Source organism: Sylvia atricapilla, chromosome 10 (genome assembly GCF_009819655.1).
Source record: "Sylvia atricapilla isolate bSylAtr1 chromosome 10, bSylAtr1.pri, whole genome shotgun sequence".
Lineage (NCBI taxonomy): Eukaryota > Metazoa > Chordata > Aves > Passeriformes > Sylviidae > Sylvia > Sylvia atricapilla.
In genome coordinates this window covers 8,332,366-8,358,122 of record NC_089149.1, presented here as the reverse complement: position 1 = coordinate 8,358,122, position 25,757 = coordinate 8,332,366, and the positions used below count along the sequence as shown (strand labels likewise).

The 25,757-nt window shown below is 41.1% G+C and overlaps 2 protein-coding genes across 2 annotated transcripts; both read left to right on the top strand.

Moving 5' to 3' along the window:
* Window positions 1–3,753: 3,753 nt before the first annotated feature.
* AHSG (alpha 2-HS glycoprotein) lies at window positions 3,754–10,436 on the top strand. The gene is made up of 7 exons (XM_066325825.1): window positions 3,754–4,044; window positions 5,361–5,471; window positions 6,634–6,718; window positions 7,559–7,722; window positions 8,007–8,120; window positions 8,902–8,982; window positions 9,823–10,436. The coding sequence occupies exons 1-7, from the start codon at window positions 3,841–3,843 to the stop codon at window positions 10,096–10,098; spliced, it is 1,035 nt and encodes a 344-aa protein (XP_066181922.1). The 5' UTR covers window positions 3,754–3,840; the 3' UTR covers window positions 10,099–10,436.
* Window positions 10,437–14,066: 3,630 nt separating this feature from the next.
* FETUB (fetuin B) lies at window positions 14,067–23,881 on the top strand. Its single transcript, XM_066325824.1, has 7 exons — window positions 14,067–14,381; window positions 18,690–18,800; window positions 20,168–20,255; window positions 20,786–20,952; window positions 21,779–21,892; window positions 22,788–22,871; window positions 23,353–23,881. Exons 1-7 carry the CDS (start codon window positions 14,160–14,162, stop codon window positions 23,806–23,808), a joined length of 1,242 nt encoding a protein of 413 aa, XP_066181921.1. The 5' UTR covers window positions 14,067–14,159; the 3' UTR covers window positions 23,809–23,881.
* Window positions 23,882–25,757: the final 1,876 nt, after the last annotated feature.

Below are 25,757 nucleotides of genomic sequence, written 5' to 3'. Positions count from 1 at the left end.
TATATCTCCTTTTGTGATGAATATTCTACTTTACAGTAACCAACCAATTTAAGACACAAAATCCTACAGAATCTACATACAGCCTATAAGAACTACTATATTACCACACTGTGTTATATTTTAAACTCTAGAAACTACTCTTTAGACTTCTGTTTTGCTACATTGACCTTTGGATCCCTTAGCCAGCAGAAAGGGATTGTTCAATCAAAAGGGATTCTCCTTCAGCTAGCTAGACTGTTGTTTTCAGGTTATATAGTAACTAAGACTCAGTATCCTACAACTCAAAGTGAGCTTTCATTTCTATTTCGATTATAGGTTTCATATTTTCAGAATCTTTTGCTAAGCAATCATATTTATAAGGTTTTCCTGATTCATCTTCCCCAACAATGAAGTTCAGTGAGAAGTGTGAAATCCTGCCCCTGGGGGAGCACATGTAGGAAAATATGCTGGGCCCCACCTAGCTGGAAAGCAGCTTGGCAGAAAAGGACCTGGAGGTCCTGGCAGGCACCAAGCTGAGCCAGTTATGTTCCTTTGCTGCACAGAGGGTTAACAATACCCAGAGCTACACTGGGCAAAGCACTGCCAGCAGCTTTAGGGAGGTGATCCTTCCCCTGCTTCAGCACTGGTGAGGCCACACCTGGTTTCTGTGCTCCTCAATACGGGAGAGACAGTGTGGCAAAAGGCCACAGAGGTAACTAAAGTAATGGAGCATCTCCTGTGAGGAAAGGCTGAGAGAGCTGGGACTACCTAGCACAGAGAAGAGGCTTGGAAGGGCTTAATGGATATAAATACCAGAAGGGAGGGTGCAAAGGAGTGGAGCAAGACTCTTCTCAGTGGTATCCTGTGACAGGACCAGGGGCAATGAGCACAAACTGAAATAGAAGGTTCTTGTCTGAACACCAGGAAACACACCTTACTGTGAGGGTGACCAAGCATGGACACAGGTTGCCCAGAGAGGTTGTGGAGTCTCCTTTCTTGGAATAATCAAAAGCCACTTGGACATGTTCTGTTTCAAGGTGGCCCTCCCTACTTGTGCAGTGGGGTTGGACAAGGTGACCCCCAGATGTCCTTTCTAAAGTCAGCTATTCTGTGACACTGTGATTCTGTGAAAGACTTGTTCACTTCAGTGGGGTTGAGATGTCACCTTCTGTGCAGGAGCCCATGGGATTCAGCTCACTTTCTTGTGCTCTAAGAACTATTTACAGCCACTGCTGCAAATACAGGACAATGTGTTACTATGTCTCAGGCATGAAAGAGAGAGCATAGATCTGCCCTGAGTTCAGTGAGAAGTTATTTCTGCAATTATTGCCTCTTGCGTGAGGGTTGCTGTAAAAAGGCCAGTGATGGGCCACAGGCATGCAGGGAACTGACACCAGCAATCACATTTTCAGAGGGAATAATTAGGCAGATGTGTGTCAGTCTGTACCCAAAAGATGAAAGGCTCCTTTGTCACATTACCTGTACCCAAAGTACCTGATTGTATTTTAAAACTCCTTTCCCAAACATAAAAATCAAACACAAATTTCCTCACACATATCACAAGTCACCCAAAACCTGCTAACTGCAAACATTCCACAAGAGCATTAATAATCATGTGGGCACGTTTCTCATCCTCTGTATGCCCACAAAGAAAGTTCACAAAGTCATGAAGAGGGGAAGGGCTTGAGTAAGCTACAGAGAAACCAAGGAGAGGTACAGCAGGCTTCAAAGTATTTCCTTTTTGTCCTGCTTGGTAAATGGAATACGGAATGCGAGTGACAATGAAGAGGGAAGAAAGAAGATAATAAATCCTGTTTGCTATTTGAGGTTTTAAGTTGTTCTTTGAAACTGGAACCTGAAGTTGACTGAACTGGGTTATATATTATATTTAGGAATACGTAGAGCTTGACTGCAGAAATGTGGTATATCCCACAGTATTTACAATTATGAAGTAGAAAACATGTAACCTAAGAAACTGAGTAAAGACCACATGAAATTTATAAATAATATTCTAAATCCTTCACTAGGATAATTATATGTTACTCAGGCGAAAAACAATTTCAATCTGCACCTGGTGGAAGTTCACCTCAGTGTTTCATACTAAAAAAAAAGAAAAGGAGAATTAAAAGATTTACAGGTGAGAACTGAACTGCGCATTAAGAGTAAAGAGTAAAATACTATCTTTCTAAAAAAATTTGCTGTGATTCAAAAGATGCCCACAAGGAACACTTAAAATGTCTTTTTGGGACACCAAACCTTCATTCTTTAATTGTTCCAGGCCAAAGTCAGGAAAACAAATGATCATCCACACAACAGAACAAATTGCAAATAGCACCTGCTTCAAGTCATGGAGAAGAAACAAATCATGCTCAGATCAATTTTTTTAGTGCAAGAGAGAGAAAAAGCCTTTCTTTTCCCCACAAATCTCTTCAATTTGCAAATCCTAGCATCCAAAACACACCTCATGCCACACAACTGAAACAAATCATCCAATCTTTTTAGTCTCTTCCCATTCTCCTTCTTTATCACATAATCTGTCCAACTGAACCATTTTTATTTACAGTGTTTTCTGCACTCACAGATTCTAGAAGAGAGAGGCATGACTCAAGATCACTTCTTTTCCCAAAACTTTTAGCCTCTCTCACAATATCATATAAGCAGAGGAGAAATACTTATTACCTAAAGTAAAAAAACCCTTCAACTTCTAACTATGCCAAAGTCCTTCTACTGATCTCAAATCTGCAGCTAGTTCCTCAGCTCTGAAAATGACAACAGACATTCAGACATGTTAAAGCCAAAAGGGACCTTTACTGTTCTGCAGCCTGATCACCGCCCTGACATGGATGGTAGAAATCTGCTCTGAAACCCCTGCAGGAAAACAATTTCTACTGGTTGAGCCAGACTGTCTAGCTAGAATCTATCTAGCCAAAGTCATCTCACCTTAAATTGGAGATTGTAAATGCTGGACACATCATAGATATGCTTTATTCTGCTACAGAGAATTTTTTTTATCCTGTTACTCTTTTGTAAATACGTACACTGTGAATGTAAATATAAGATTGGATCCAGCATTCCTAAGCATTTAAGCAGCTAATTTTCCTCTATATTCTCCTTAAAACACTTTGTGCTCTTTACGATCTTCTGCCAAATCCTCAAATCTGTACAACATATTCCAGAAACAGTCCTACAAGATGCCTGCTTTGCAAAATAAAGCTCCAAGAACTATTGGACATATTCAGATTATTCAGAGAAAGAATGAGCTGATGCAAAGGATTTAGGAACTATGCCTCATTTCCTATTCCAAATAAATTCAGTAGCAAAAGTTGCTATTCAATTACATTTGCTGTTGAATGTGATCCTTAGAACTACTTAAAATTCCATTTTCTAAATTATCATGCTACTGATCTCACAATTTAGATTGGTGTCTGGTGAGATTAGGGCCCCAAAAGAATGTGTCCTGTTTACAAGAAAGCTTAATTAGCACTAGCATCTCTATACATTTAATAGAAGGGATCACATTCCTCTAACATGGACAGTATTTGGTTGGTAGAAGTGTCTAAAAATTGTGTTACATTTTTGCTGACTCTTTCTTCTTAAGCTGCTTTAGCAGACTTCGCAATATCCTACCTGATAAAATTTACTTTGGCCAAAATTAATCAGTCAGCTTGATGTCCTAACATTTACTTTTCTCTTTTGTTGTTTGCAATGCTTCTTGGAACTGGGACAAGTATCAGGCGTGTGCTCATGTAAATCTGAGGTATGTACTATATAAATGAGGCCCCAGTTCTCGCTACCTAGCTACCATCTGAGCTGTATTCTTAGATCTTTATTTCTGAAAGGGATCCGTTTTCCTCAGGTGCCATGAAGGCACTAGTAGCTTTAATACTGCTTGTTCAGCTTCCAATTCACAAAGCTGTACCAGCAGCTCCCCCTGCTCCCTTGGGCTGTGATGACCCAGAATCTCAAGCAGCAGCTGACATTGCTGTGAATTATATTAATGGCCACAGTCATCATGGATACAAGTTCACCTTAAACAGAATCGAGGATATCCGCGTGGTTCCCCAGGTAAGTGAGGAGCCCGCAGGCAGAACACTCTGTTCACCTGGGGATGCTTGGAAATCACCAGTGCGAGGGCCTGCAAGGGCTCACCCTCACATGGGGAAATCAGCATGGCTCTGTTGATTTAAATGGGGCAAGGACACCTGGTAGCAGTGGAGAATCCAGGTCACTGGAATGTATCTTTCAAAGAGCAGAACAGAGGGGGAGAGAGAAAAATGTTCAAACAGCTTTGTACAATGCTGGAAAGGGATCGGTTTACAAATGCAGCACGTTTGCAAGAGCAGATCATTGCAGGTGCTGATTCGCATGCCCAGTAGCTAATCTGGAGAAAAACTGAGGATAATCTTTGAGATGCAGATAATGAGTTATTGGATAAATACATACCTATCAAAACTCCATGCTATTAGTGATTGTGTAGTAGGCATTAGTTTTACGTAATGTCTCATTGAGCTGCCAAGGTTTCTAAATGGAAATAACAGTGGCTTATTTTCCCTAAGATCTATTGCCATCATTGTAGGAATCTAGAAAGGGCATAGGAATGGTCATGAACACAATGTATGTGTCAATTCAGAACCTTTGATTCTCTTAAAACATGGGAAATAGTCTCAAACAATGGCATGAGTGAAACTCCATGGCTCTTTTCTACTTGTTATGAAAGAGAAGATACCAAAAGATACGTTTAGAAAAGACTACAACAGATATAAGTGAGATCAGAAGTGTGTCCAGAGTTACCCACACGAAAACACTGGTGACACTGCTTTGCTCATATTAATGCTTTTACACTAAAACAACTTAGTTGGTTTAAATGGAATCACTCATGACTCGAACATCAGAATCAATCTTGGACCTAGGCAGCCCAAGGATCTGTGTCTTATGCTACAGATGCAAAGGAACTGGTGCAATTCAGTGTAATTCCAAAGGACTAAACAAGACAGGTCAATGCTTACTGGTGTTTGTTTGGTATCTGGTCATAGAAACATGAAGTTTTTTCATCAAAAAGAAAGCTGTTGATTTTTTAAAACTACCCAACAACATAAAATTAAGTTAAGAGAACCAACTGATTGAATACAAGCTTGACTTTCCAAAATTTATGAGCCTGTTCTTTTTAGCTAGAATAAAATCAGTGTGATTATCTTGACTTACTCCAGATTTGGAGTCCTGGTTTTTCATGAAGTTAAAAGTAAGGACCTTTTCAATTACTCTGGTGTATACCTGGAACTACCCATGATAGCAGCAGACACCCCAGTGCAGCCCCAGGGCAGAAATCTGGTTTTGTGAAGAAATTACATCAATTCCAATGGTTCATTTTTTTTTTCTTTCAGGGGCCAAATAAAGACATCATATTTCTTGAGCTTGACTTACTGGAGACCACATGCCCTATTCTCAGCCCTACACCTCTTGAAAATTGCACAGTGAGGAGCTTTGCAGAACATGTGAGTACCTGAACATCACCAGCTGGGTCCAAAGGTGGATGTTTGATATGTTGATTCCAGAGGCCAGGCTATCACCAGATTCCCAAGCAAATGTCATACCCCTGTAACAGCCTGTAACCACTCAATCACTTGTAACATCCCTGCTGACCTCACTGCCTTCATGTCATGAAGGACTTTACTTCTGGATTTCTTTAATGTCCTGCTATCTGAAGAGGACAATCTCTGCCAACATAATGTCCCACATCCAGTACAGTCCATGAATGCCATGAGGCCTTTAGGGGCTCCAGGTTCAGTCCCTTTGCTTAGCCCAGATGTCACTGCCTCATTGCAAACCTCAGACAGGGCAAGTTGTGCATGTGTACAAAAACACCCTTACCTTGGCTATGTGTGGGTTGTTACCTGGTGCAATTCCACCAAGCCATCTCTTCCTAGTTACAACTGCAGATGAGCTATTCCCTTCAAACAGGGCTCTGCCTTTGAAGTAATGCTCAGCTGGAATTTACTGGCCTCAGAAATTTTGTTCTTATGCAAGTATGATTCAGTTGTGAGACGCTTTCCCTGACCAAAGCAGTGGAAATGTTGTCTGAGCCTGCTGTTTCTAGAATGGGGCCCAATTCACAGAGCTCACTAAATATGAATCATGATCTGCCCCTGTATTCATCAGGGCTCAGATTCTATTTTCCATCGGGGGGGAGGTAACTCTAACTGTTCCCTCTTCCCAGTGACTCCAGCTTTGCCTTTGACATCTCCTCCCTGCTGGATCAGGTTGCTCACACAAGGCAGCACACTCTGCTGTTACCATGGCCACTGACCAGCTGAGATTAGTGAGAATGTTATCAAACAGCTCTGTGGAAGGTCTTAATTCATAAGTATTCATATTCTTTGCTCTATATGAGAGACGAACCTGTACTAAATGTCCACAATCTTGCTACCCTGGTACTTTTGATACTTTTGAGATCCAGATTTGGATCCAAAATCTGTAGCTCTGATCTGCCTTTGACAAAATCACAGCCATCAGGACATGCCTAGCAGTGCCTTTGCCATCAGAACGATGTTGCCAGGAATGGTCAGCCAGGATCTGTTCTTTTGAATTTAGTGGTCCTTTATCAGAAAATCCTATTTATCTGAACAATGTAACCCTTTGATTTTTGTCTCTCTCTAGGCAGTTGAGGGTGACTGTGATGTTAAAATGCAGAAGGTGGATGGGACATTATCTGTACTTGCTAGCAAATGCAACTCACATGCAGGTAAAGACTTTGTTCTGTAGGTTTGAATCTAGAGGCTGGAGTATTTTTATAGCAGTGGTTACAGTTCAGGCTTTTCTGATTCTAAACTGCTGGGTATAAATATGACATAAAGGACAGCAGTTAATGGGTTTTCTAAATCCAGCCCCCTTTTCTGGTTTCATTCCCTTACAAACTGTTTCTCTTTGCTCCTCTTTACTGTAAAAATTAAGATACCGTAAGAGTAACTGGGGAGTAAGTCCCAGATTTGAGCCTTTTCAATCAGGATTTAACCTTAAGAATTTGATTCCTTGCTGGTCTGAGTTTACTTGTGCTTGTTGGTCATCAGAGTCCCATTTGCAGATGCAGCTTCTTTACTAAATCCAGCATTTTCAATACTGCCATGGGAAAGCAGAATGTCTATTCTGTGTGCTCAGTGTGAGACCTCTTTGCTCTGTACAAGATGTCTTCAGTACCACTGTCAAAACTGATGACTGAAATAACACACACAAACATAAATCCAATAAGTTAAAATAGCTTCATTTTTCTACCATTCCTTGTGTGAGCTGAAGCACCTTTTCACTGGTGTTTCACTGGTTCACCTTTTTCACTGGTGAAAATTTACTAAAAACTGAGTAAGAACATATAAAATGTGCTGCTGAGGTCCACAGCACTTTTTCTTGTAGAAAGACTTGAATGGCCAAGTCGTGTGACACACTGCCATCTATAGCCTGCGCTGGAAAAATTCCTGCCATTTTAATTTGGGACAGACTTTTAAACAGTGTTTTGTGTTACTGAATAGGTCTATAATGCCTTTCTAAACAATTTACAATCTGATCAAAACATGATCTATTCCTCTCACAGACTCCAGTGAAGACCTTCTCAAAGTCTGCCCTGACTGTCCACTGCTGGCAAAAATGAATGACACAGATGTGTTACAAACAGTGTCAGCTGCCCTCAATGACTACAACAGCAAAACCACTGAATCCTACCTCAGACTGCTCGAGATTGGAAGAGCCAAAATCCAGGTAATTTCTAGAACTATGTCTAGCCTTTCATGTAAACATAATATTTCATCTACAGTGATTGTGCACTGCTACCTAGTTATATTTGCAAACAGACACAATTTCCTTGATCTCATCTGCCCTCCTGATTTGCTTTTAATTTCCCAACTATTATGTGACATTTTAGCCACAGGATTCCTTTTCACTCCTGTGGGAGATGAAGCCACAACATTTGCCTTTCATCTTTTCTCAGCAGCTCTGCAGTTTCCAAGTGCAAAGTCAGTTAAACAATTTTCCTGTTTTATCAGTATCACCCAGGGCACACTATTGTTACTGAGTTTGCTGTGGGTGCCACGAACTGCTCTGCAGAAGAAGCTAAAGCCAACGTGGAGGCTTGTCAGCTGCTGCCCAAGGATCAGTCTGTGAGTATGGCAGCACATCAGACCCAATCTCCCCAGCTCTGAGGCAGAAAAGCAGCATCACGCTGGGATGTGCTTGCACTGGAGCAGAAATAGACCCCTGTGGGGATCAAGGTGCAAGAGATGTGTACCATCGTGATATGTTTTTCAATATATCATTCTTAAAGCTATATCACACCTTTCTCTTTTCTCTGCGGTATCTGGACTGAATTCCAACGGATTTGAATACATTTGAAAAAGGCTTGAGGATCAGAGACAGAATATTTTTAATCAACAGAATATATATTACTGTTTATTCTTAAAATAAGCACCTGAGAAAATCAGGCTCTTTGTACTGGACAGTACACAGTCACATTAAAAAAAAAAAAAAGCAGACTGTTTCCCCCTCCTACAATTCCAGTGCACTCAGTTCTAATATATATGCTGTTGGGAATTTTGCTGTATACTTCACCATGTTAAAATTCTTGTTTCTGATGAAACTGAGTCCTAAGCAGTTTTAGGGGGTGGGAGCTCTTTACCTAGATTCTTATATATTCTTTCCCTCCCTTATATCCACACATACAAATGATCTTACTATAGAAGAATACAGGAGTTTCTCTTATTTGTTGCTTATGCATTTAAAGAGCTTGGCTTTTGAGCCCAGCAGGCTAAAAAGCAAACATTTTACTGTCAGCTAAAACATGAGAACAAGTAGCCATTTCTAAATGTGCTGAAATTCAAAATTCTAATGCAGCCTCCCTCTATTTTCTAACTATTTTCTCTTCACTATATTCTGCTTTGCCAGAATTTTGGTTTCTGCACAGCAGTGATGGTAAAACATCCCTCACAAGACCTTCGGGTGGACTGCCAGCTGTATGGCCATCAGGTAGGAGCTTCAGATATTCCCTTGCTTTCCAGGCAATTCTAGCCCACTGGTACTGTGTCAAGCCATCACCTTGAGTTTATTTCTTTCACTGTAGACTGCATTAGCCACCTGTGATAACTTAACTTTGTATCCTCAAAGCCAAGGTAAGGTAGCTTCTGATCATCCTGTGGATTTCTGTGCTGGGAATTAAGTCAAGTCTGCCATCTATGCTTGACACAATTTGCCCTCCTGACCATCTGGGAGATTCACATGTCTAGCAGGGCAAAGGGAACCAAACTCTGCTCAGCCATAGGGATGGGGCAGATAAATGTGAAACAGAAATCAGCATTGTGAGGCTGGAGGGTTTTAGTCCTTAGACATGACTGAACTCAGGGACCTTGTCCTGCACTGCTGTAGGAAGGGGAGGGAAACATCTGCACTTGACCTGAGTGCTCTCCAGGTATTTTAGCCTGCATTTGGACTCAGGAGGACTCTGTGGTGGCTGAATACTTCCTATGGACAACAGCTCTCGGTAACTCAACAGTAATCAGCTGTCTGAGCTATATGAAAGAGAAAATGAGACAGCTGGTCTTGAATGTCTCGCCAGCTGTGCAGGTGGCCCTGAAAGACCATATAGCACAGAATTTGGTCCTAATGATTCACTGGCTATAAAAAATGTGTTCCTGGGTTCCTGTGCATGTGTTCCAATGCAAATCAGACTTCTGCAATAGTCAGGAACATTTGAACCTGGGTTGCAGGCCTATAGCTAGTTAGGAGCAGGTACCTACTAAGGTATCAATTACCTGTAGGTCACAAGCCCCAAATCACTGAAAACCAACACAACCTGTTTTTCTTTTCCAGCCTGGAGTTACCTACATTCATCCAGGTCAAGACACATCAGCAGGACTGGCACCCAGCGCTGTAGGCTTCACAAACCATAATCTTGGGCTTGCCCACAATAACCCTGTTGCATCTGAATCCAGCTCTTCAGAAATTCTGCGTTCCATGCTCTCAGCAAAATCAGTAAAAAAGAGAGCCGTTGCAGAGGCTGCTCAGCATGACAAAGTACCTCGCCCAGTTGGCTTTGTGCCTCCTCCTCCTGCCTGCCCTGGGAGGATTCTCCATTTCGATATCTAGGCTGTGTTTCAGACATGCAATGCAGCCAAACTGAGTGATCAGTGCAGCAGCAACAGCAGCAGCAGCAACACACAGACCACAACATCGAGTACAAATAGGTGAGAAAGCTTGACTCTGAGCACAAATGAGTTTTACCCTCCTAGAGAGCAGAGTCACGGTCAGGGTCTTGCAACATATAGCAGTAGTTTACTTTACCTACAGGGATTCTTTGGATAAAATACAGAAAATATTATTTCAGTGAAACTGTTGTAAGAGCTATACAACAGTTGCAGCTTTGTGATAGAAACACCACCCGAAAGGTTAGTTCACAATAAAATGTTCAGTGCTTTGCTACCTTCTATCTGTATATATCTGTATTTTCATTTAGTTGTCAAGTATCTCCTTCACAGCATTATGAGTCATATTCTGGGCTTGATTTCAAAAACACTAAGCTCCTGCACTTCTCATCAGCTTCACTGGGATGTGTGGGTGCTGAGCACTGCAGAAAATCAGGTCAGTCCTCCCTTTTGATCACACACCAATAACACTAAAGAAGTGTCAGGAAAAAAGGTATTTTTCCCTTTCACCTATAATATTTCTTACCACGTCCCTACTTTTGACATCTACCAGAAGTACCCCAAAACTTTCGGACATAGCACAAGAGCATCCATGTCTAGGAAAAGAACAGGGAGTCAGGACACAATCATTGCTGGCAGGCTGAAAGCATCAATCCCTGCAGCCAAAGACATGTGTATTGTCTGTCTTCCAGCAGACACACAGGTGCACTACAATCCTGGGGTTCATGGTCTGTGTGCATATGAGGAAATGCCAATTCAAGGGAATAAAAAATACATGACTGGCATGTATCTCATATAACAGGACCCAGACAGTGATGGCAATTTACCATTGTCCTGGCAGTCAAATCTTGCCTGAATTTCTGGCACATGATAGAGGCAGAATCTATTCTAGGTAGAGAATTAATAAGGGGCTTGGGCCAGAAGGTTCTTTACTGCCAGCCAGACTGGAATTCTGCAGGCCCTAGGGAGCAGTCTCAAAGACAGTCATGAATGTTTAACCAGGAACAGCACTTGCTACAAGATAATTATCATGCAGGCAGCAAAAAGTTGCAGAACACATGTCATTTCTGAACTGTTTCAAATAACCTGTCCTGTTCTAGTTACAACCATCCAGTATTCAGTAAGCAACACAACCAACACTTGCTCTTGGTGATAGTGCAATAGCTCACAATACAGAAAGGTTCTGCTCTGCTGTGTCAATGGGGAAGGGAAAAGTCAGTGCTTCAGCTGGGGGTGTAAAGAAAAGACAAATCAGCTCAGACTTTGTAAACCACAGTCTAATGTGATGGCAGCACACTGAGGGCAAGCTTGCCTGTCAAGGTAGCTGCTCTCACATTTCAAGCAAATGTTGAGTTTTGCAGGAAGTGTGTTGTGGGCAATTGCACCAGCCACAGCCAGTCAGTGGCTCAGGGAGTTTTTGTTTCTCTGTAAAGCAGTGACTCCAGTATATCTTCCATGCAGCCATTTCTTCAAAAAGTGCTAGTATTAAGCTGTAGAAATCTCTTAATGTAGTAAGATAGGTGGTCTTCCCATCTCACTGCATGAGAGAGTACAGGATCTAATGAAATGGCAACTATTCTGTTTTGCATCACTGTGACACCAGATACATGAGCCTTTTCAAAACTAGGAATCACCATAACTAAATGATAGAAATTGTCTTCTGTATAATGAAATAGAAACTAATTTATAGAAGAGAAAGTGTTTTCCAGGCTTTGAAAATTTTCTGATGGCAGAAACAATGCTTATAGAATGGAACCCTGCCCCTGGGTATCCCTGAAATCCAGAAATGCTGCATTTTCTTGTTGCCTTTTCAAACCACACAAAACAAAGATATGTTGCAGAAACATCTGCAGGCTGTATACTTCACAGATGTTCTCCTGTATCTGGTGAAACCACTCCCTTGTTTTCTAAAACAGGAAGAAGAAATTTTTTCTCTGTGTATTCCACTTTGGTAGCTGCACTTCAGCTTCTTTCTCCTTAACATTTGTCCTCTTAAGGACACATTGTGCCCCCTTACAGATCTGTTTTCCATGACTGCTTTGAAGCAATCACTTTGTCTCCCACCAGTATAGCCCCATTTTCATGCACCTGGGCTTTAGTAACAGATTCATTATTTAACAACCAATTCTCTGGGCAATGAGACATATGAAATGGTGGTAGATAAAAGACAAATGCCTCCTGCCTTGAAATGCAGCATGAAGAGTTTTGCCAGGTCTGCATTGCTGGCTGACAATGTTTTTCAGTTTTTTCAGACCCTGTTTTGCAAAAGCCCATGTACTTCATATGCTGCTTTGGCTGGACATGCTCGGATTTCCCAGCTGTGTCCATGATTTGAGGTCAGCTACTTCAACAGAGAAATTTTTCCTTTCCAGGCAGAGGAAGAGTACAAAGAACAGAGTCAGGGATATAACAATCCCCTATTATAAGAAGCACTGACACAGCCAGTACTAACTGGCACCCATCTCCATAGAAATGCCACGCACTGTAAGGATAAAGAAAATGAGTTATTATCCTTTAGCCGCAGGGGAAGCATCCCCAGGCACAAGGAACAATGTGAGTGAGTCTGCATTGCTGCTTCTGTGGTTCCTGTACTATGGCTACAGCAGTGCTTCTCAACATTCAGCCCTTGTATCCCACCCCTCTGGGATACAGCCCGTGCATTATCCCTCACCGACACGTGAGGGGCTCACTCGAGCAGCCATGTGCCCCTTCTGTCCTGCTATCAGAGTTTTGCACCTCTGCCACCAAAGTCTTCTTAGAAGAGTTTCAGCTCCAGTGCTGTTGAAGGTCTCCTGGCTTTATCTATAATCCCAGCTTTCTATGGACATTCCCTGGGACACATTCTGCTGTCTCCCAGATGCTTTAATCACTTCTGGGCTAAGATTATTCACACAGCCAGTTAAAAAAGTGGCAATATAGAATTTTTTAACTACTCCAAACATCACAGGAGTATTGAAGAGACAATTATGCCCTTCACTTAGGCTTTTTCTTCCTCATTCAACAGAACTTTCAAATCTAAAGTTACTTTGTGTCCTCCAGCAGAAAGCTGCAATCACAGAGCCCCATGACAAAAAATAAGAGCCAGGGACATGGTGACCCAGCTTCTAGTATCCTTCAAGCTGAAATGCTGCAGAATTACCCCTTAGTAGAAAACCAGTGACATTGACTGGGATCCTCCCCAAGTAATGGACACTGTCATTTCTCCAGATCTTCAAGATAGAAGCTACTTGTAAAGTTATTCCCCCTTGTCTCCAGCATGGAGTTCCTGACAGGTTATTCACAAGGCACACTGCTGTCATTTCAAACTAAAGTTTCTCCAGGAAGAATTTTCCATGACCCTTGAGGGCTCTCAGTGCCTCCAGGGCTAAGAGGTAGCATTCAACTGTAGGTACCCAGATGAGTAGAAATGCTCACAGAATGAATCCAAACTGAGCTTTCTATCACAACCACACTGACTGCATATAATAGAGTGAATATATGTGTTTAAAACTGGCATTTAACGAATATAAATTGCAAAATCAGTCAACCTTGTGGCATTTATCCATTTTCTGTTCTGATTACTGAGACTTTTGTTATCGTTTTATTTGGGAGAAGAACTGGATCACTGACAGAACAGAACTGCAGTCAGACCTGTTCTGCACATAGATTTATTCAAGCAAATCTGGTTTCTCAAGGAAGTAGCTTTGTGTGTGTATGCTTACCCCTTGCCATGAGGTCAAAATTGCATGATCTGCCCAGTGAAGTCCAAATTAGAGATGGAAAGCCAGGAGGAAAAAGTGCTCTCTGGTCTCAGAGGAAGCAACAACACTTCTGTAAAACCTTGTAATCATTGACTTAGTGTTTACTATTCTAGCTGTAGGTTTAAAGGTGATGGTCAGTATACAATAAAAAAGGGGCACAAGTTTATAAAGAGACACGGCTCCACTATAGGAGTCTGTGATCTCACTCAGGTCTCAGCCCCTCCATCCTGACAAGCCCAATCTGCAGCACAGCTCTCTAGGCAGAATGGTTTGGCTTGTTTGGATGCTCTTTGGCATCCAAGTGCTTTGCTCCTGCATTGGTGCCCCTGCAGCCCAAGGGGCAGGGCCTGCCCTGCTGTCCCCCCGCTGCGATGACGCTGCAGTGGAGGAGGCTGCAGACCTGGCTCTCCGCCAGACCAACGCTGACCGAAAGGAGGGCTACGTCCTCAGCCTCTACAGGATTGTCAGCGCCCGACAGCAGCCCCAGGTAAGTCACCCTCTTGCTCAACATGTTTCTCCCTGTGTCTATTTCTTAGAAATTCCTATCTGAATGAAGAAATATTTCAAAAGGCAAACGCAAAGCTCTGTTCACAGGACTCCAGAGGACATGTCAACTTTATGCACAGACTAGAAACAATTTCATCACACTGTGGGCAATTAGAGAGCAAATCTCAGTCATGACTCTCTGCTGCAGGCCCTTGGAATAGCTCCAGGCATCAGTTCAAATATGATATGAAACACCACTACTCTGATTTAATTTCATTTTACACCTTCCTCCCACTGCCTTGAGCAGTTGGAGTGCAAAGGCTAGTAAGTCAACGTGTGTTTTGCACAAAAGATATGAGCACTAACAGGTGTAAACACATCCTGCTTGGGACCAAGGAATTCCTTTACAGACCTCTAAAAGATGACTCATTCTCCAGAAGAAACCTGAAACCCAGTTCAAGGGCAAAAAAATACACTGGAAATACCTATAGAATATCACTCACATTTCCTCAAGTATTGTATTTCTCTGTGTGTGCTTAATTTATGATGATTTTGTGCTACAATAACTGAATCTACTGGCACTAACTAGGGACAGCCTGAAATGAATTCACCAGGGCCTGCAGCAGATTAGGTACTATGGATGCCTGCTGCTAGCATTCCCTGCAATGTCTGCTCACTTCCCATAGGCTTACCTGAAAGGCTGAGCTCTGAACTCTTAAGAAAATTAGGCTCGTTGCCAGATGCTGAAAGATCTGTGCTGGCAAGGATATGACACTTCTTCCTGCTGCTCTTACAAGGACATGGTTCCTGCAGACACACTGTGGACTCCAGCAACCCGAGATCTCACAGCTAAAGATGCTCTGCTGTGTTTTGTACTGTGTTCTCTATATTGCCTTGCTCAGGTGACAGAATGTGCCCGCTAAGCAACTGGATTGGGTCTCATCAGAATTTTTCCATGTGATGCACGTGAGCTGGCCCAGAAACCAGGCCTGGAGTTAGGTGCTCAGACCCCTTCCTGGGGCAATTTCCTATCGACAATAATTAGAGCCCCCCATGACCACCCTAGAGTGCAGCATGGTGGGTGCAGGCATGCTGCAAACCACCTCAGTTATCTTCCTACTTCTCCCTTCACCTGTGCCAAAGCACAGGAGAATTGTGATTTCTCTGTCATTCAATTTCCTAAAGATTTAACTTTTTGCTTTAGAGCAACCATACTTTTTTCATCTGAGGGTTTAATTCACTTATTTATTTTTATTATTTCCTTTTCTTTTTTTCATCCATTGTTGTATCCTGTAAATAAGGTGTTTGCAATAACATACTAGACATTCTAAGCCCTTTGTCCCCTTGTTTCTGATGCTGGAACTTAGTACCTAAGGAGCAGTCAGAAAAGTCAAAGGGGTTCACAGACAGTAACAGCCTTATGCCACCTCCCATTCCTCTTAAAAAAATTAACAAGTTTTTCCCCCCACAACAGTCAGTGGTCCTTCCTCTCACTTTCTTAAGCAGTACTGAGGATAAAAACATTTTCAAAGTTACTTCAAATTCAAATCTGCCCTTAAGCAACCTGTGGTTCAGCTTTGCTCTAATTGAAACTAATGAGCCATCTGCTATTAACTTATATGCAAGTAGGACAGAGCTTGCTTTCATACAAGATACTCATGATTAGCTTCACTGATAGGCACTTAACCAAAATTACAAAACATGCCAAAATATTTTATTTCTTTCCCGTGCACCAGGTCACCCTACTGCCACATCTCCTCTGGCTCCCAGGCTGCCCAGCACACGCTGCAGCCTGGCACCAGCAGTGTTGGGGAAGGGATCTCTTTGGCACTGGAAAGATACACAACTTTTTATTCAATACTAGGCAGATATCAAAAGGCCTTTGCATAACGGTCTTTTAATGAAAATTAAAATAAGGATGATTAAACCTTCAGTGATCTGCTGAGCTCTGAATAAGCCTCAAATTATCCTTTCCCCAGTGGAGGATGATACATACAGGAGCAGGTAGACTAAAAGATGTGTAGATTTTGTAATAACCTTATCTGCTTATTAGAGCTGGTATTATACAAGAGACCTATAGGCAACAAGAAATATAGTTTGGTCTGCCCTGGTTCCATTTAGTGTTTCTAAGATCAACATGCTTTATAATCAATATTCATGATTCAGCTGAGGAAACCTATCTAGCACCAAACACATTTCATTATAAGAACATTTCTTTAATGAGATATTTGTGTGCTTTTGCCTCCAGAACAGCTTAACAACTGGTTTGAAAGCTCAAGTCACCAATTCCAAATATGGTCACCAATTCCAAATATGAGACTGCTTAAAGATGTACATTTTTCTTGGCTATTTCTTCTTCATGAGGATAGTCTTAGTGATGGCTTTTTTAAATAGAAGTCATATTTAGAGTTACAAAATTGTACCAAATGCTGCACTACTCAAAAACACATTTTCAGCAAATAGCAATTACTCTTTGACTGGTCTTATTTTGTGTTCACTGATTTAAGCTGTATTAGCTATAATATTAAAGAGAATTATCATCATGGTATTTAGATATCTTGTATGTAAACAGAAAATTATGCTAAGGCCCTTCCACAGAAGAATCTCTGCAGCCAGGTGTGGGGATACTGCTGTGCCACTGCACAAACAGCACTGCTGCACCTCAGCATGACTCTTTGCCAAAATAACTTCTGATCTTTTCACAGCCTTCAAAACAAAATTTATAATTAAACCTCAGGATTAGTGTAAGCAAGCCCTGAGATCTCAGTGCAAGGCATTACCAGGTGACTTTATAGAACACTTAGGATAAAAATATGAAAATACAAAAAATAGTAGAAAGCATAAGAAGTTGCATATGGAAGAATAGAACTAAGAGACAATGATAACAAAACAATTTAATCATTCTTTATATTTATTTTCTATTAGTTTTGCCCTTTCATGTTTAAAGGGTTTAGTATTACTCATATATATGGTAGGCTTCACATAAAATCACCATGCCACAAATCTCTATAGGTGTGATCAGAGTATTTTGTATCTCTTTATCTGCTCAGAAGTCTGGAGCAGACACCACTAGTGGTTTTCTAAGCAGTATGAAGACAAAAAAGTCAGCAGTACTCCAGCTTTATAGGCCCTATGGACTGGTATTAAGTCACTGTTAAACAGAAGCCAAAACTAAAGCCAAAATGATACTGATATTGGCCCCAGGCTTCCACAAGACTGTTGCCCCATTTAGTGTTTTCTCCACAAACCAATGAAATCAAGCAGGGATGAATGAACACTGCTGTCATTCAGTTCTGGTTTTTCTCCCCCTTCAGCTAAGACATAATCTCAGTCTAAACACGCCGCTAACGCTCACATCTAAGTTCTTTAGGATGTATAAATGACAGCTGCCCTCTTTCCAGCTTTCCACTAAGGATATAAATAAAACATGATCCAACTAAGCTGTATCCTTGATAAATATGCTGGAAAGGTGCTTACCCATATCTCAGTGGAAGCAGGATGAGGAGCTGCACCACACAGCATCTCATCTTCCTGCACTGCATGATGTAAGCACTAGATGCACAGAGCTGTACTTTTAGTCCTTCCTTGTACTTCTTGCCTGGAAAGATGTTTGGCCAAAAGTTGAGCCTGAATTGCTTTGTGTACCTTGTGCTGCAGTGAACTGAATAAATGTTTCTGGACTTAAGCACAGGTCAGAACTCAAGCACTGGACTGAAGCTTTAAGTGAGTCTGAGACTTCCATGTGACTCTGCAAAGTCTCTCATTGCACTCCCTGACAGCTGAGAGAATATTTAAGCTTCTCTATCAACGCAGCCTTCGCCTCCCTACAGCAAGTGCAAAGCATCCACACTTGAAGACACTGCCCTAAGAAATAAGATATTTCTCTTTCTAATGCCTACTGGGAATGCTCCATGTTAGCAGTTTTTTTATTAGATGTGGTGTTTATAATCTCATTCTTATTTCAGGCAAAATAACCTACCTTTCAAATCTGATAATAAATGCAGTTGACAGTGAAAACATCAACATGTTTAGTCTTTATTCTTGGGCTCTGGTTAGTACCAGAATCAGAAAAATAAAACTGACCAAAGGACTTTTCGTTATATAAAGCTGGCTGGCTGCATGACCAAGCCTGTTCTAACAGGACCTGAATTCCACCTGATTTGCCAGTTTTGTCACAGAGAGTTTTCAGTTTTCAGGATATCTATGCATTCTATCTGTGTGTTTTCCACTTCTCCATCTCTCCTTTTTATGAGTCCCTACTTTGTTTGATACAAAACTGGGATGTGATCCTTTTGTTTCTTGTTTTCAGGAGATCAGTGGTTCTGTCTTCTATCTCGTCTTGGATGTAGTAGATACTGAATGCCATGTACTCAGCAAAAAGTTGTGGAAGAACTGTAACACCAGACCTGCTCATTCAACTGTAAGGATTTTATGTTTCTATTTAATTTCACATATGATGAATTACTCAGGTGCTACTGATGCCTGAAGAATCCCTACACTTGCATTTTAAGTGGGCAACAAAGCTTAGAGAAAAATCAAAGCCCATTTTATAATATCCACAGTTTTACTCTGTACCTTCTAATCAGTTTACAGACTAGTAAGATTTGTTTTAAAAAGTGAAAATTAAGAGACAGTTTTTGACCAAAGCTAATAAAGAGACCACACTAAATAGCCATGCTAGGACACAATTTAGAATAATGGTTTACTTTTTATAGCAACCCTATAAGATTTTATTTTAAAGACAGCCTGTCAAGGAGGGAATAAAAGAAGCACACTTTTATATGTGATTTTTAGTTTAGTTTAATTCTACTTTTATTCTGACAACTTTGGAAAAATTGTACTGAAATAGGAGAAAAAGGAAAGCTCAGCAATACAAGCTGCAAAGATAGAAAGTGGTCCAAGACTGTTGCTACAGGTGACCAAAACTGTTCTGAACAAGTGAAAAAAAACACTTCGAAAATGAAGAATGACAAGAAACAAGGTTCATATATATATAAAATAAGTTATTATTAAATTGTTCTGGACTGCTTTTAAGGAAAATCAATTTTAACTTCTCAATGAAAAAATAGAAAAAATTAAAAAGAATTCTGCTCCCTTCTCATTACAGTGTTTTCAGCAAAAAAAGGGCACAAAGCCTATATGGTTGATATGGCTTCAGTGAGGCCAAGAAATTCATGTCCAGAGGCCTTGAGCAAACCTGTAGAAATGTCTAAGAAGCTCTCAGAGAATATAGTTTCAACTCTTAAATATAAAAGCATAATGGATATTAACAGCCTAGTATTCTTTGGCCATAAAGTCAGAGATTTTGTGTGCAAGGATGACCCTACTATGCCACAAAACTGATTTATGGTCCTTCCTACCACTCTCCCTATGGTTATAGGGAGAAAGGGGAAGGTGGAAAACACGGGACTGGATCCAGACACATTGAATTATCTCTGGGTTTAAACTCTCTGGTTCCAGACACAGACCCAGGCCAAGCCAGAGGCCCAGGAGCACTCTGTGACACTTGGGCACTTCTCAGCTGCCAGAAGAGACTGCTGGGCAGGCCACCCAGCAGTCAAGCACTGCATCTGTATAGCCCAGAACCACACCAGGGGATGAGCTGGCCTCTTATTTTTAAATGAGATGCTTAGAAATGTGCTTAATTGTCATTTGAGTATTAATAGAACTTTTGTCTTGAAAAGAATTCCACGATTGCAAGAAGAAAACAAACCACTCCTGTCTAGGTACTAGATGATCAGTAAAGGGTGCAATATTAATTGTTTCTAAATGTTTATATTGTTTTAGGTTTACGGTCAATGCAAAGCAATTATCTATATAAATCAGGCAAGAAATATCGCTCACCTGAATAGTTATGAGTGCACTTTACAACCAGGTATGTCTTTAACATACTCTTTATAAAAGAACTGAAAAAGCTCTTTGCCAAATAGCATTATTTTAAATTTTAAATGTAATTATGACACCACAGTATCTCCATTAACTTCAGCTGCCCTGATTTTCTCAAGTCAGTGACCATAAGGCCAGGGAGGTGCTGCAGCTCAAAAGAGTTCAGTAATAACTGTTTTAACCTCTGGGACACTCAGCAGAACGTCTATATGGGCTTTTACCCTCTGAACCAAAAATCATTTTCATGGTTTTATGAAAGGCAAGGAAAAACAGCAAGCCCACTGTCAATAGGTTGAATTTTTCCTTCAGTGTCTGCCTCCACAGCAACATTTTTATGGGTCTGCAAATACATAAAGATTCAAAATTATTGGGAGGTGCAAGCCACATATTGTTACTCCAGGGGAGTGTAGGTCAAGTGGGCAGGGTTGGGAGCAGAGATGAATTTACAGTGACCTACACTGTCAACATGCTTTTATAGTTATGCCTTCTCTAATGACACTGTTGTGTTTGAATAAAAAGTTCCACGCAGATATATTTGGTCAATATGTCCCGACTGCCCAGCTGATGATTCTCCAGATAAGACAGAATACTTGGAGGCTGCTGTCCAAAGTCTTGCCAAGTTCAATAGAGAGAGTGAACAAACTCATTACTTCTCTGTCCTCAATGTCACAAGAGCTTCAATGCAGGTAAGCCAAGGCTCATCTGACTTATTTTAGCCCTCAAGAATCCTTCTATTCAGAATACTCCTGATCTTCTTGATCCAAGACTGATTCCATTTCTTGCAAAAAGAAAGGCTTTATGCAAAAGTCAAGATATAGACTTGCTTCCAAAGTTCAGAAAAGCTTCACTGTTAACTCCTTCCACCACCATGAATTCTCAACTCCCTAATAGAAAGTATTTTAAAAAGTAGTCATACCTTGCAATACATACCAGTAATTCACTGAATGAGTGTAAGCATGGCTTAGAACTAATTTCAGACTAACAGAGACTTCGTGATCTCATGGCTAAGTCCTCTTTGTTTACCACAGTATTATCTAGTCTCTCTAAAATTCAGTATATGTAGATAGCAAAATGGTTTTTCTTCTTTGTCTAAACCATCAGATGTTACTACAATATACTATTTAATCACTTCCATTTCCTAACTCAAATTTCATAAATAGTAAAATGATCCTGTTCATTAAAAAAACTAGAAATTGTCAACAAGATGATGAAGAGGGTCTTTGGCTATGTAGTTCTATGTGGATGTTAATTTATGACAAAACCTAAACCCATTTCCACAATGCCAATCCATGAATTTTTAAGATTGTGCATATATAAGAAGTAAAAAATGGCCAGGCAATAAAGCAGCACTGGCAAAAAAACATTCACTGTAACACAACTAACAGTAATGCCCCAAGTATCACCCATTCCTTCCAGACTTAGCAGTTTTTCATGTATTTCAAGGTCATTAGAATTCTTTATTCTTCCTGACACATGCACAAGTTCTAATTGCCACTGGCCTCTCATTTACAGTGGGTCATTGGTCCTGCATATTTTGTGGAGTTTTTAATTCAGGAGACATCTTGCTTCAAAGATGACACAGTTGCTGGCATCTCAGTGTGTGAGCCACTTCCACCAGATGTAGCTGTAAGTATTTTTCCTTGCAGAAACACCAGTTTTCCAGATACTATGATTTCTCAGTGAAATAGTGAAATTTAGTATTTATCTCCTTGGCTTTTTTGCAGACAAGAAACAAAACAAAAACCTCATCTTTTTATGGATCACAGCTTTATAGTGTCTTGCAACTCTACAGACTGCTTTAGAATAGAAAAACGTTTTAGTGAAAGTTCTGAATTTATACCCGAAGTCCATAAGCAAAGAAAACAAAAAAATACCATCCAGAAAAAGGTGGAGTAGCCATTGCCTTACAAAACTGAATGAGTATAAAGGATTTCTTCCAAAGAAATAGACATAGACAATAAATCACAAACAATGCATGAAGAGTATATTCATACTACAATCAGGTCACTTAAGGAAAACATCCAGGAACCAAGGAAAAACTTGTAAGGAAAATGGGAACATCTAAAGCCCCATCTTAAGTGAGATCCAAGTCATGATACCTACAGCCTAGTACAAACACAGCTACTAGAAACAGCATCTTTTTCATGGTTTCTTTCACTAGTATGGCGTGAAATTGATTCTAGGTGGAAAATTATATTCTGTTCCACACACAACTTGCCTGCATAGGGATATTCTGCTGCAGGGGAACTTAAGGAAGCTGTTGTAGTTTGGCCTTAAGTAGCCAGCTTATTTTTGCTATTGTGTTTCCTAACCCTCCTTTGCAAACACAAGGTCTTTATCAAAACACTGCCTGCCTTTGTGAGATTGCCAATCCCAAAATAAAAGTTTGCCCAAGCTGTTTATCCCTACAAATACACTTAGAAGATATAACTATTCAGCCTTTCATAATCACTTATTTTACAAGATAGGAGCTTAGTATCAGAGCTCCATGTGAAAAAATGCTTGTATTTTCTTCTTACAGAAAATCGGTTTCTGCAAAGGCTCTGTAGTAAACAGTCGTGTGGAACAGTTTGTCACAATATCCTGTGAAATCTACAGTCAGCAGGTATTTCTTAATCTAATCTTAATATTGCAAGAGTAATACTCCTTTATAAAACAAGCATTGAACTTTTGAAAGCCTAGCCATTTTTAAGTTTTCTTATTCACAAAGATGTGCTTCAAGAAAGTGATAAGGCCAGATCAGGAAGAAATCTCTCTTGAGATAAAACAGACTGTTGTTGGGTGGATAAAAATGCAATAGAGTGAGTATAGAGACAATCCTGCAGAGTGTGTTCAGAATGCTCTACAATGAAATTGTAAATCACAAAGGAAATGCAAGGGGATATTACTGTAGTTACCCAAGTTTCATGCACCCATCTCCACTAGCACAAGAAGTAGTTACATCTCTTTGTCCTTTGAGCTTCTGTTCTGTAGCTGGTCTTGGAGGACTAGAGATGCAGCAGATCCTTAGTGTGAAGGGTAGTCTTCATATTTGAAGGAATTTGGAATTGCTTTAATTTAGACAATGCTTATTGCTTGTTATTTAGGATCCTGCCACTGAAGAGGAAAACCAGGGAGCTCACCAGACACCTGGAAAATTCAAGCAGGATCAACAGACTTCCCCTTCAGATGCAGATCCTTTCTCTCCACACCTGGAAAAAACAGTGGGCTGGGTTAAAATTCTACCCCCTTCAAATGAGGACATCACTTTCCACAGCCTACGTGAAAGTCAAACTGAACATGAAGACAAAAAGCCAGTTCCTCCTAAGGCTGTAGGATCTGCCCACAGTCGTGAAGGAGAAAAGACCCAAATAAACAAACCAGACTTGACCAAACCAGTCACTGGACCAGTTATTCTCCCTTTTCCTGAAGAACTTTCTCTATCAGATTCATGTCCAGGAGAAGCAAAGCAGACAGAAGGCATCCTCCATCCTTGGATAACTAGAAAGCCTACCCACAGTGTAGCCAGCACCCAAGCCCCTCAACTATCTGCAACAAAATAGCAGCCAAAAAGGCAACATGGTTTTCAACTTGTGTAACACCTTCAAACAAATAAATTGTTTTTTACAGTCTTCATCCTTGGCATTCTCAGTTTTATGAAAGCACAAGAACAGCTTGGGAAAAGAAATTTAACTGCGGTTTTTTCCAATGGAAGTATTTGGCTTTCAATTCTCTAATTCTCCCCATCAGGCAGAGCATGAAGGAAAGGTAACTGTGGAAGAGAAAAGAACTTGCAGGGCTGGGACAGCCCAAAAACATCAGAAAAAATTATCCTCGGTTGCAAAATCTGCCAGGGCCCAGTGTGGGATGGCTCCTCCCCAAGGGATGGGGAGATGGAGCCAAGTGTGAGAACCAGGCTGGTGGGGCAGGGGCCTGTCCTGTGCTGCCTGGGGCAGGCGAGCAGGGCACACCCGGGGATGGAAGTCAGGTTATAGGAAGGAGACAGGTCAGTCAGGTAGGTTCAGGGGCAGGGAGGCAGGTCTGAGGTGAAGCCGTGAATGTGAGTTAGCAAGGCATGGTCAGGGGCTGGTGTGGTTATGGTAGCCAGAGTCAGGCACAGCCCAGCAGTCTCCCAGCACATCTGCACTGACCAGACAGGTGTGAGAGACACAGGGCTGCAGGTCTGGACCGGGTCTGGACCGGGTCTGAGCCGGGTCTGGACTGGGTCTGAACCAGGTCTGGACTGGGTCTGCATCTGCAGGGTCTGGGGCCGGGCACAGGCACAGCTGCGATGCAGCAGGGGCTGGAGCTCGGGGAGGGGTCCCCAGCAACCTCGGCTTAAAGCAGCTCCTGAGGGGAGCGGGGTGGGTCAGCCCTGACCGTGGCCTCCCCCAGCAGTGCCCGGGAGCCTGTCCCCAAGGTCCCCAAGGTCCCCAAGGTCCCCAAGGAACAGCCCCGTGTGCTGAGCCTGGCACCCCGCACCAAACCCTGCTGGAGCAGGGACACTCTCCGGGCCCGAGTGTCACAGCATGTGACAGGGCATGAACACGGAACAGCACTTCAGCACTGGGTAGCATTAAAAGCTAGTGAGGTTGTGCTATTTTGTGGGTAAACTTCTTAATTAAAATGTGAAGACCTTAGCCTAATTTTTAATTTCCCGTAGAAAATCTCAAGAAAGATTTTTTTTTCCTTAATGCCTCATACCTCACTTAAAGCACATGGAAAACCCTACACACATGTGAAGCCTCTGCACATAATTCTGCCTGGTGAAGAATCAAATCCAGGCTATTGAGATTGTTATGCTCTAGTGAGGCTGCTGTGCAGGAAAAACAATGATTTAAAAAAATCAGCCTAATTCTTTCTTGAGATAGGTCATATTAACTGCTTTATAATAAAAGCCACAGGGACACTCGGCAGCCTGCAGCCAAGAAAAATCGATTTCACTAAAGTCAGACATGGTAATTGTACTGACAAAAACAAATATAAATAAATGAAAAGACAAGAAGAAAAAGAATGAATGTAGGAAAGAAATGTCATCTGTGGCCAGGAGTACACTGATATTTGCAATAATAAGGGGTTTGTATGAGAGCATAAAGCCTTTTTCCAGTTGCCACCAATTCTGTAAAACCATTTGTTCGAAACAAAATCAATAACATATTGTTTCTGAAGTTTTTATGACACTGTATCATCCCTAGAGATCCTGGATAATTTCTACATTTAAAGAGCCTTCCAATAAAAAAATATGGTTTTGTTAAAGTATCATGGCATTACACATGCTAATTAAAATGTATTACTTTATTATTATAAATAAAATATAAAGTATTATTTTATTTTGAGTGGAGCCAAAATAATACTGAAATATTGTGTGGAATTTTATTCACAGAAACTGTGTTTGCATTTTCAGCCTGCAAAACTCTTACAAACATAAATTTGATATAAAGAAGTAATTTAATTGCTTCAAAGATTAAAATAAGCCAAAAACTGATCTGTGAAACACATCAACTGAGCCACA